The sequence below is a fragment of the Lactuca virosa genome, chromosome 5 (assembly GCF_052849685.1).
Source record: "Lactuca virosa cultivar CGN04683 chromosome 5, Lactuca_virosa_CGN04683_v6, whole genome shotgun sequence".
Taxonomy (NCBI): Eukaryota; Viridiplantae; Streptophyta; class Magnoliopsida; order Asterales; family Asteraceae; genus Lactuca; species Lactuca virosa.
Genome location: NC_136430.1, coordinates 354932422 through 354945610, shown reverse-complemented (window position 1 = coordinate 354945610; position 13189 = coordinate 354932422). Strand labels below are relative to the sequence as shown.

Below are 13189 nucleotides of genomic sequence, written 5' to 3'. Positions count from 1 at the left end.
ATTTGATGACCGGTTGGGTGTCTTCCTTCTCGGGGTACATATCCCTTGAAGGGTCCAACAAATTTGTCGTTTTCGGCTCTTGTGGTTGGTCTACCGGTGAAAGGAGTTTCTCATTGGTAGTGGGTGGCTCAACCTCTTTTTTTTCAACCTCCAACACATCCTCTATAGTTTCCTTGACATCCTCCTCCACTTCTACTTCTTCCTCTTCTTCCTCGTCATCAAATTGCAATCTTGGGTCATCAACAATTTTCATATCGTTCAAGGTAACGGTAGAAACGATAGTCATTGGGTCCTCATCAGTCTGCGATGGTAATTCGCTCTGAGCTTCCATTTTACTCACAGATTGAGTAAGTTTTTCAAATTTGTTGCTCTAAGCTTTTGAGGCTAGCTTTTTTTGTTTCTTGGAAGATTTGGGTGGTAGTGGCAATGCTTTTGACAATGTCTTCCAAGGACATGCCCGACGTTTCAGGTTGTTGGGGAGGTGCAGGATATGGTTATTGGAACTGTGGAGTTAGTTGGTATTGGTCATTTCCCCAAACTTGGGATGCGTTTTGGCATTGGTTATTTCCCCAAGCTTGGTTCCTTTCCCACCATTGATCATGTTGAGGTTGATCATAACTCCATTGGTTTGGCCAGTAGTAGCTTCCCGTTTCTTGCACTTCTTCCCATTCTCCTTGTAGATATGGACACATATCAGAATGATGTCCTTTTTGAGTGCAAAAATTGCAATGAATAGGTGTGGGTTGCGCACTTTGGTCATTTCCAATCATCATAACTAACTGAGTTAGCTCAGAAAGTTGGTCTTCAATGTAAGGAGTATTCATTTCTGAGCGACACTTATTTTTTTTTATAGAAATGTACCTGCTCACAAAAATCTGGGCATAAACAATTAGTAACACCGTGTCCCCGGCAACGACGCCAATTGTTAGGTGTGTCAGACCCAACAAACAAATGGGTACGATATACTCCAAAATAACACTACTATATTTCACTAAAAGGTAGTACAAGGCAAGTAGGATCGATCCACAGAGACACGGGACAATCGGTTTATACCTCTTTGCGCAAGGTACTTGTTCACAAAGGATTAAAGAGGGGGGGGGGGTTGAATGCAATGATTAAACAAACAAATTAAAAACACAAGTAATCAGCTAAATGAGTGAATTAAATTCAGAATTTGTAAGGGCTCCAACTTCATGTATGACAACTTTGCAATGTGATTCAAAGATGACACAATATTCGTTCAGTTCTATCTAAGTTGGTACTTGAAAGTGTTAACAAGCTCTAACACTTCCTATTCACCACATTAATTAACCAAAACAAGCTCTTTGATTAACCCTAACCTTACTAACCTAATCTAAACAAGCTCTTAGAGTTAGATTAAAAGATTGCATGAAGCTTTATGTGAATGTTCCCAACAACACCCAATACTCCTTACAAGCTCGGGAGTGTAAAAGTGTATGAATAAGATTTACACTAAATTCATTCAATAGAGATCAATTTAATGCTTGTTACTTGTTCAATTTCACAAAACAATTACGGATTTTGTAAAAGAGATAACTTGAATGCCCTAACCCTAATTCAAATGGACAATAAGAATCACAGTTAGAATCAAACATTCGATTAAAGCTAAATCAAATTCACTAGGTAGAAATTAAGAACAAACATCAGGTCATATGATTGAAGTCACTACCAAGAAGTCAAAACATGAAATTGGAGAAACTAGGGTTCTAGCCACACATGGCTAGAACAAGATCACAAGTTTAAAAGATGGAAATAATGTGCAATTACAACTTACAAATACTAGAAATAATGTTTCCAAATGATTACTGATCAAACCCTTGCAAAAACCTTCGAAATCCCTTCTCAAAATGTCCTCTGATATGTTGTGTGTATGTAAAAATGACCCTCATCCCGTAATATGAAAGATAGGAAAAACTGCCAAAAGTTAGTTTTTGGGTCGAACACGACCTGTGTCAAAATAGGCTAAACTAACACGGGTCGTGTTCAGCAGTCAACACGGCCCGTGTTGATTTGCACTAAACTGACACGGCCCGTGTTCAGCATGGTCAACAACTTCTTCTTGATCAGACACGCCCCGTGCCCACTTTTCAATGTAAATCCAACACGCCCCGTGTACCCCTCTGACTCCGAATCCAAACTCGATTTTTCCAACTTTTCCGTTCTTCGTCCGATCATCCCGAAATCTTCACCAATGCTTCCCGTCACCTCCCAAAGCGCGTTCTAACCTCCGATTTACCTGAAAAGAACATGAAAGTGTCCAAATAAGGTTGTTCTAGAGACTAACATGAATATGATGAAATGCAATAAAAATGAAGAATAACTATGCTAAATAGATGAATAAAAAGGGACTAAAAGGTGTGCAAAAAGGTGCACAAAATGCACCTAACAGGATGCTTGAAATCTAATGACCTGGTAGCGACGGTGGTACAAAAATGCGGTGGCGGAGGTAGGTGGCGGAGGTAAGTGGTGGAGGTAGGTGGCAGAAGTGGTGTTAGACTTTGAGTTCATGAAGCTTAATGAGAGAGTGCAAGTGCATCAGATTAGTTGTTTTTTTGTCTGATAGTTATAATGTTAGAGAAGTCAGAATATAGAAAGAGTTTTTGATAAAAATGCCCTTTATTAAAATGGTTCTTAAATGGTTCTTACCTTTTAGGGGGTTCTCATTTGAACTTTTACATATATATATATATATATATATATATATATATATATATATATATATATAGAGAGAGAGAGAGAGAGAGAGAGAGAGAGAGGAGAGTTCAATTGAGAAAAAAAAGGTTGAGAATGAGGGAATCATTCTCAGCCACACATTTATTTTGCCGCAAAACATTTAGACGTACCGGCAGAAATGGATAACGGATAAATATGTGTTTTCCAACCAAACATGTTTCCTTAAACTATGCTAATCATTACCTTAATATACACAAAAACATACTATTTTTTTGTTTTTTTGATTTTTAGAAAGCCATTTTTATCGAAAAATTATTTTAAATATATCAAAATTCATAATTTTTTATTCTCTATAAATAGACATCCATATTGATATAGTTTTAAGATAAAATAAAAAATTTATTTTTTTTAGTGTTTCAGCTCTCGTTATTTATAAGTGAATAAAAATCTGATCAGATTTTTATTACAGTACATTCGTTATTCACTTATGAATAAAATGTATGTTTTTTTTTTATAGTTTAAGTATCGTTCATATATGAATATGACACGTCATATAGTTTTCTTATTTAAAATATATTTTTTACATCATCTTTCGTCATATATTATATTTATATATGAATAAAACGTGTATTAGTTGTCGTCATATTTTATATTCATATATGAATAAAACATTTATCAGATTTTTGTTACAGTTAATTTGTTATTCGTATATGAATAAGTACTATAAATGATACTTAAACTGTAAAAAAAAATAATTATATATTTTTATTCATAAGTGAATAACGAATGTACTGTAGCAAAAATCTGATGCATTTTTATAAAAAAAATTATTTTATAAAAAAAAATTATTTTATCTAAAAAGTATATCAATATGGATGTCTATTTGTAGAGAATAAAAAATCATGAATTTTGGTAAAGTTAGAATCATTTTTCGATAAAAATAGCTTCTTAAAAATTAAAAAAAGGAAAAAAAAACTATGTTTTTGTATATATTAAGGTAATGATTAGCATAGTTTAAGGAAACATGTTTTGTTGGAAATACATGTGTATTCCTTATCCATTTATGCTGGTACAACGGAGGCTTTTGCGGCAAAAATAAATGAGTGGCTGAGAATGATTCCCTCATTCTCAACCTTTTTTATTTTCTCAATTGAACTTATATATATATATATATATATATATATATATATATATATATATATATATATATATATATATATATATATATATAGGGTTAGGTTCACATAAGATCATCATATTTTGTGAGACATGGGGACGCAATCCTAACCATTCATTTTGGAGATAAAAAAAAATATTTTTAAAATGCAAAATAAATGAAAATTTTGAATTTTTTTAAATATTATTTTCGTCATTTATTTTATCAAAAAATATAAAAATAAATAAATAAATAAAAATTGTCGTTTTTGTCAAAAGATACGTGAAATATTCTAATAGAATATTATACTGTAAATATTCAAATCGAATTTTTAGAATGTTTGAATATTCAACTAGAATATTAAATTATAAATATTCAAAAAATTCTAATAGAATATTATAATATTTTAATAAATCTAACAATTCAAGTAAAATATTAAAATATTTTAACATATCTATCAATTTTAGTAGAATATTAGAATAATATAACATTCTAAAAATTCGATTTGATTATTTACAGTGTAATATTCTATTAGAATATTTCATTCATATTTCGAAAAAACGGTGTTTTTTTTTTATTTTATTTTATTTTATTTTATTTTTAAAAATTTTTTTTGGATAAATTATATAACGAAAATAATATTTAAAAAAAGAAATTTTGGATTTTTCCTTTTATTTTGCAATTTATATATATATTTTATTTTTTATCTCCAAAATAAATGGTTAGGATCGCGTCCCCATTATTACAAAATTAACATGGTCTCAAATGAACCTCTACATATATATATATATATATATATATATATATATATATATATATATATATATGTATCTACTATAATAAATGAAGATTAATTTTGCCACATGTCAATCTCTCATAAATTTTAACACTTGTCATTTTGTGATATTTTTAAAATAAAATAATATTCACATGTCAATTTCTAGATTTTTCAAATTTTAAAATTAAAGCCACATAATACTTATACTTATATATATGTAAAGTATTAAATGTAATAAATATGATAATAATTGTAATTAATATGTTGTTCATCCCTTATTTAAAAATTGTATTTTAATAAATATTTATTGTTTACACTTTGATATATACTTTTTTTTAATCAACCCGTGTATTATACGGGTTTTATACCTTGTATATATATATATATATATATATATATATATATATATATATATATATATATATAAAGAGAGAGAGAGAAAGAGATATGTTCAAATGTTTCCAACAAGTATTTTGTGCCTCTAACAACCAATCAGAATTAAGAAAAAATAAATTCAATAATAAATCATAAAAGGGTATAATAGTAATCTTATTTATGATAAATATGGTAAATAATTAAAATCATTAATAATCTTTAAATATGGAAATTCTGTTAATAAACACTACAAAATCACCGAGAGATCCCTTTATTCGTCATCCTCCTCTTCTAAACCTAGCCACCTTACTTCTCCTATTGTCTTCTCCGATCGTCGACTAATGTCCAACCCCACTGCAATCGATTGTGGCTTATTTCCCTTTCTTCCACCGGTTCCATCACGTTGGTCAATGATCCTCCGCCGCTGATTGCTGATGATGCTTCCCACATAAACGGTGTAAAATCGATTAATGGGAAAGATAAATCGAGAGAAATAATTCTTGGAAGAAATGTGCACACTACTTGCCTTGAGGTAACAGAGCCTGATGTCGATGATGAGGTTACTAGAGAAAGAAAAGCTTATATGGCCAGCGTGTTGGCCAGATATAGAAAATCCTTGCTCGAAAGGACAAAACATCATTTGGTTAACAATCTTTTTGCCTCTTATTTAATCTAACTTTATGTTTATGATCTTGTTCTATATTCAAAACCCCAATTTGGCTACACAATTGATGTCAAATTTGCTCCTGAAAGTTGTACTTTTTTTAATAGGGTATCCTTATAATCTGGATTTCGATTATGCTGCGTTGTCTCAGTTGTAACATTTCTCCATTAACAACCTTGGGGACCCATTCATCGAGAGCAATTATGGTGTCCATTCCAGGTAGTTTGTGGTTGGTGTATTAGACTGGTTTGCTCGTTTATGGGAGTTGGAAAAGAACGAATATTGGGGTTACATTACAAATTGTGGTACAGAGGGCAATCTTCATGGCATACTAGTCGGGTAATTTGTATGAATTTAGGCTTTTAGCTCATTTCTTGGATTTTTAAAACTTCAATATTTTATATATTATGTAAATGTAACAGGAGAGAAGTGTTTCCTGATGGGATTTTGTATGCTTCATCCGAATCACATTATTCCATTTTTAAAGCAGCAAGAATGTATTGAATGGATTGTGAAATAGTCCTAAAAAGCTTGTCTATCCTGTTATTTAACTTTTTTTTTCAAACGAATTTACAGGAACAACAGTGAAAGGAGCTTTGGATGATCTTGATCTGGTCATAAAGACCCTTGAAGAAACCAGATTCACACATGACCGATTTTATATCCACTGTGATGGGGTTTTGATTGGACTAATGATGCCTTTTGTTAAACTTGTAAGTATATATAGTCTATTCAGTTCATTCAGTCCGAAAAAGGGAACAATCTTTTTGTATAAGTTTCATAATGTGTATGTATTTTTTCGTGTACAATCAGGCACCAAAGGTATCTTTCAAGAAATCGATTGGATCCGTGAGTGTTTCGGGTCACAAATTTGTCGGGTGTCCAATGCCATTCTGTTAGAATAAATTAAAAGTCTTTAATGTCTAACACATTCTATTAGAATTTATAGTTTTATTCTTTTAGAATATACTGAAAGTTATAATATTTTAAAGTTTATTATGTTTTTTTTTTGGATTTAGATTTTGATGGGCTACCATTGATGTGGAAAATGAAGAAAACATGGAGAACAAGAGTATTCTAGCAGAATGTTGTTATATTTTAAAAAATTTATTCAATTTTGTTGATATTCTTTTAGAATATGTATAATTATATTAAAATGTATAAGACTTTTAGTCTGTAAGAATATGTATGAATTTGTGTTTAAGTTCAGATGTATAAGAATATATTAGAATGTTGTTATTATTCAACCTCAGAATCAAGAATTTTGTTATTCTTCAATAATATTCTAATAGAATAAAATTCTAAAAGAACATCATTCTAACAAAAAATATCCTGACAGAATAAAATCCGTTATGTTTACAAATTACGTTAGAATTAAAATTGATTTAATTAAAAAAAATCAGATTTTTAAAATTAGGAGAATTTATTATCACTAAATCCGAAAATTTCCTTTTATAAATATAGTTAAATGTCCAAAATACCCTTTTGCTAAAATTTGTGTGATTATATGGTACATGTTATCCCATTGTAGTATCATACACTTTCAAATCATGTCTATTGATTAATTTCATCCGTTGGTCCAGATCTATGCATTCTATAGCACACAATAGTTAATAAAACAAAATAACGTAACCCTATATATATATATATATATATATATATATATATATATATATATATATATATATATATATATATATATATATATATATATATATATATGGAAAAGTTCAATAGAGAACCATAATTATTGGTTCTCCAAGGAACCAATTTTTTTTTCAAGTTTTAGATCTTATTCTTTATCGAAAAAAAACTAAAAATATCTAAATTCATAACATAACATTGTGAATGTTAAATATATTTTTCGAATTTACCATGTGAATTTAGATTTACATTGTGAATTTTCAAAGATTCACATTGTGAATTTGACGATTTTTTTTTTCGAATTTGATATCATTAGAAAAAGGATAAAAAGTTATGAATTTCTGTATTTTTAGTTTTTTTTTTTGATAAAAAATAAGTTCTAAAAATTGAAAAAAAGATTGGTTCATTGGTTCCTTGGTTAATTATGGTTCTCTATTGAACCTCACCATATATATATATATATATATATATATATATATATATATATATATATATATATATATATATATATATATATATATATATATATATATATATCTTCCTAGTTTAATAAAAGAATATGTTTAATCTACTATTGACAAGTGTCATACAATTAGAACTCCTCATTAATGTTATATATCACTTATCATGCCACTTGTCAACCTACTAATTATCAATTTCAAATTTCAAATTTTAAATTTCCAATCTAATTACATTAAATTAATAATTGATTATACATTTCAAATTTTAATTTTTTCCATTCTAATTACATTAATTTAATAATTGATTCTTCATTTCAAATTTCAAATTTTAAATTTTCTCACTCTAATTATATTAAATTAATAACATTAGATTGAAAAATAAAATAAAATTAATACATATTATAAAATGATATAATTTCACGTATTTATTTAAATCAACGATTATAATTTTATATAACTAAAAAAATATCTCTTAAGTAATAATTTATTTAAAATAATTAATTAATAATTTTGATTTTTTGATATGAAAGTTTAATTTATTTTATAACCGTGGTTGCTACGGGTTATATATATATATATATATATATATATATATATATATATATATATATATATATATATATATATATATATATATATATATATATATATATATATATATATATATATATATATATATATATATATATATATATATACCTCATGTAACACGTTACATAATGTATGATCTTAATGAATATTCTTTAAATAATACTCTGGATTTTATACGTATACTTTATTTCAGGATGCGACCATACTCTAGATTTCAACATTAATTAGCGTTGACGTTGAACTTTCCATGCTCCTATTATATAAAAGGGAAATAAAAAGAAATATTTTTTAACAATTTATATAATACTCCCTCCGTCACATATTAATAGTCCATGTTTCCTTTTTGGTTTGTCCCAAAATAATTGTCTAATTCTAAAAATAAATATGTCTTTTACCATAATACCCCTCATTATTAGTTAAGTTACTATAAAATTAAATGCAACTACCATAAAATTAAATGCAACAGAAGAGTAAAACTGTCATTTCATTTAATAAAGTTAATGGTAATTAATGTTTTCTTAAACTGTATGTTTTTTATCTGTGGACTATTATTTTGGGACGGAGGGAGTAACATATTTGTTCATATTCGAACGTGAAATTTCTCAATATTATGATAACATTACGTACAGTGATATACGTAATGATGAAATATTACTTTAGAGTTTCTAATATGTGTTTTAAGGTCAACTATAAAAAACATTAATTTTGTAAAATATTACCATAGTTAAATGTGAAATACAATAATTATACGAAATATTTTTCATAATTAATGTATTTCACACTTTTAATTGAGAAATATTACATAAAATTAACGTATCTCACGTTTAATTACGGTAATATTTTTCATAGTTAATATTTCTTATTTGTGCCTTTACGACATGTATTAGAAAATCTCAATTTTATTAAACTCATTGTAGCTAAACTACATAACCGTCTTATTGATTTTAAGGACCTTATGCAAAAAATAAAATGGGTCATAAATATATCTTTTTATATATAAACAAAAAAAATTCGTGCTACGATAAATTGATAAATTCGATAAAAAAATCGATAATACGATATATAATCTTTCATAGTTACATAAATCACAAGCCTCTCATAACATTTTTTGAAGCAAAGTTGGTTACCAAGTTTTAAGAATCAATACTCTCCTATATACCATTCTCAAGAATTATTGTTGTCGATCGATCCGTTAAGTATTTATTACGATATTTTAGAATGTAAGTATGACTTTAACAACTTCAGCTTTAAGAAACTTTTTTCTCTATGTCATTGTTACTGTAATTGCCACAAAGACTGTATGCAATAATTGTATTAGAAAACAATCAATTTTTTTTATATATATTTTAAAAGATTGTGGGCTTGTAGTTTCAGCCAGTAAAGAAGCTTAACTCCAAATAAAGTTAATTGACATCAATGGTTCATCATATCTAAGTGCGGCGTCCGGACGACTACAACACAAGTTAAGACATTTGGCATCAAATTCCTTCAAATTTTTTAGAAACAAAAACTAACACTCTTTTCATACTCTTTGTATTGTTCAAATATTGTTTTAAAGGAAACTTTCGCTTAATCAATAATATATATATATATATATATATATATATATATATATATATATATATATATATATAACTAACTTTAAAATTCTTCTCGGCTGAAGGTACACCATCCTGGTTACTAGAATTCTTATCAAATTGTTTTTTCTTATGAACAAGACTCTTTCGAGGGAACACTAGATCAATATTCATTTTAATCAAAAGTTTCTTAACATCATCAATCGTTTTAGAAAACCCTATTTTTTCTAAACTCCTTGAAGAACTCAATCAAGATAGTTATTTCTTTATTAGCAACATTGAGATCGATACATATCCTTTAATTGTAACTGTTTGTTGACCAAGTTTGTATTTGATACCAAATGACTATTGGTACTAAAAACACAAATTTACCAAGCTCATTATTTGCCAGCATTTTAGCTTCACCATGTATTTTAGCATCGTTTTTTTCATCAAAACTCATGTGTACATTAAATTTAAACTTATATATACGTTAATATATTTGGACCTTTTTATGACATAGATCATATATGGTAGTCCATATCGCACACCCTTTAGAGACGTGATAAAATATGTTATGTAATTTAAAGAAATTCTAGAAGCATTTATGTATTTCTTTTGAATTAACCCTACAAAAGATATAATTTAATAAGGATTGACAACCACATATTTTATAACCGGCCCACAACTTTACCACATCAAAACTGTATGTAAAAAACTATAATTTAATTTTGGACACTACTATAACGTGGAATGAGGCGAGAAGTGAGGTAGAATCAGCTACACCCACCCGTTGCGACCCCTATCCACGCCGTTGATATTTAATGGTACCAATTTTTTCAAAACCACCAATATACTTGAGAAATTCAAACTTTATTTCCATTTTAACATTAAATAAAATTTAACTAAGAAGACAAACTGCATTCTTCAGCGGTAGGGTCTAAATCAACACCTCCATCATCACCGTTGATCTGATCAAGAACCAGAACCAATCCCATTGCAAACGCACCATCGAAACCTGGTTTCAGTGTGAGCGAGAATACGTCCTTTCCAAGCATTACATTTGTCGAAGCATCCCCTTTGCGTCTAATCTCCGCCATTGTTTCCTTCGCCGAATCATATATCGTGCAGTTCCTCTGAGAGAAGCATCCTTCGATATGGTACTCCTCCGATCGATCGCCGAACATCTCCACCGTCATGTTTGACTTCCCGATGATCGAAGATCTCTTCACGCTGAATATCGGCTTATCACCTTCCATCCTCTCACCTATAAAACCCTCCCACCGTTGATGTAGACTTGGTCTCTGTCAATCAATAGGTTAGTGAAATCCTTGACATATGGAAAGTAAATCTAATCGGAGCAACAGCACACAATTAACATGTAACATACCTTCCGGCGAACGGTGAGGAGGCAACGACCGGAGGAATCCATGAGAACGAGTTCACCTGCGTCACGATTGTCTGGACCGTATGAGTCAACACGGAAGACGACTTGGCCGTTGGAATCGTAAACGGCGAAGCCATCGCCGGCGAAGAACAGAGAGGTTTTCATAACTGTCAGATGCGTTTCCTTTTCGTATACAAATCCTTTTTCAACGATAACCCTGCCGGTGTTCATTTCTTTGGAATCGCTGACTCTGGTGCGGAACATGACTTTTGGAGCTACAGATTCAAAAATTTGATATCTTTTCGTTGATTTGGACCACGTAAAATAAGGAAAATGGGGCTACAGTGGAGTAGAAGATGCAACCCAGAGAGAGAGAGAGAGAGAGAGAGAGAGAGAGAGAGGAACGTTGGTATTGAAACGGGAATATGAAAGATTGATATTTAAGCGACTTTCCGAATCTCACATACAAATGACGGTGTCAAAGTCGTAACACAGCTCACCCCACACCCGACACAGGGGACGCATAAGTGAGCTAAAAAAAAATTGAGATTTTTTAGACACGCTTTACGTGATTTTTCAATAATTTAAAAAAAAAAAAATTAGCAAGTCCACTTAAGTTGTTTATCTAATTTAGCAGGAAAAAAAAGATAATGATTTTTTAAATACTTTTAATTAAGGGATAAACCCGTGTGAAAATGTTTTGAAAAAGACATTAATTTAAATAATTATAATTAAGAAAAAAGTTTCCAATAATTTGCAACTTGCAGTTTTTCTTTTTTCTCATCACAGCATCACTCTACCCAAAACCTCATTAAGTCTCTCATTTTCTTCATATAGTTGCAACATAGAGAAATAGAGAAATGCAGTGTTTTACTGTAGAACACCCCTCAAACTGTTATATTTGTCCCCTCTTCTTCTCATGCCGAAGACTTTTTTTTTTTCTCAAATTGCAAATGCAATGATCTAGCTTCCTTTTTTCCATATCAATCGTATTGACTTTAGATATTTCTTCATCAAACTTCGTTGCATAAAGGGGTTTGTTGTTGTTGTTGTCTGCTGGTGAGGAAGACAAAGCGACCATGGATTGGAGAAAATTAGTTTTTTTTTTATTCGATGTAGGATTTGGATTAGAGATCTTAATATGTATAATAGAAAATATTGCTTAATTCCTGCAATATTAACTTTTTCATGAGTTTCCCCATAGAACTTGATAAAACTACAGATTTTTAACAAAATTAATTTAAATTTCTTTTAAAATAATGATTTCATTAAAAATCATTAAAACATTTTTTAATAACAATATAAACAACCAAAAAGTAACATCTAACATCACATTTAGTTGAAGAGGTCGACATCAGCTGAAGGATTTTTAAAAGTATGGGAATTCAAGTAAAGAAAAAGTAAGTAATTCATTATTATAGGGAATATATGCAATAATTCGATATTTTTAAAATATCATTGTTTGAAGATAAAAAATGTCATTAATTCCAAACATAAGTTCCAACGGATTTAATTACAAGCTGTCGTGAATTGATTTTCATGGAGATGGAGATAAAGTTTATCTAGAAGCGGAATTATAAAAAAATCTAAGAAATGAAAAACCTAATTGGAACATATGGGCTTGTGCTTAGTAGTGGTGTTAGGTTTAATTTGATTAATTGTTGTTATTGGTCAGATAAGAGATAAGACGCGAAACATTATTTCATTTCATGAACTATTCAGACAAGGTTTTAGATATTCATTTGATAATGAAGTTGGTTCTATTTCTGCTTATAATAATGATGTTTTTATGTTTAAAGCTTTACCTTGTAATGGCGTGTATGAAACTGTGACTTGTGTTGATAACCTATGTAATAATGTATTTCATATTGATTCGTCCAGTG

General features: G+C 29.3%; 1 protein-coding gene and 1 pseudogene across 1 annotated transcript; one reads left to right on the top strand and one right to left on the bottom strand.

Moving 5' to 3' along the window:
- The first annotated feature begins 438 nt into the window (after nucleotides 1-438).
- Nucleotides 439-6748, top strand: LOC145113454 (serine decarboxylase-like; annotated as a pseudogene).
- Nucleotides 6749-10626: 3878 nt separating this feature from the next.
- Nucleotides 10627-11714, bottom strand: LOC145116815 (protein LURP-one-related 12-like). Its single transcript, XM_079053130.1, has 2 exons — nucleotides 11310-11714; nucleotides 10627-11223 (listed from the first exon to the last, which is right to left on the bottom strand). Exons 1-2 carry the CDS (start codon nucleotides 11568-11570, stop codon nucleotides 10825-10827), a joined length of 660 nt encoding a protein of 219 aa, XP_078909256.1. The 5' UTR covers nucleotides 11571-11714; the 3' UTR covers nucleotides 10627-10824.
- Nucleotides 11715-13189: the final 1475 nt, after the last annotated feature.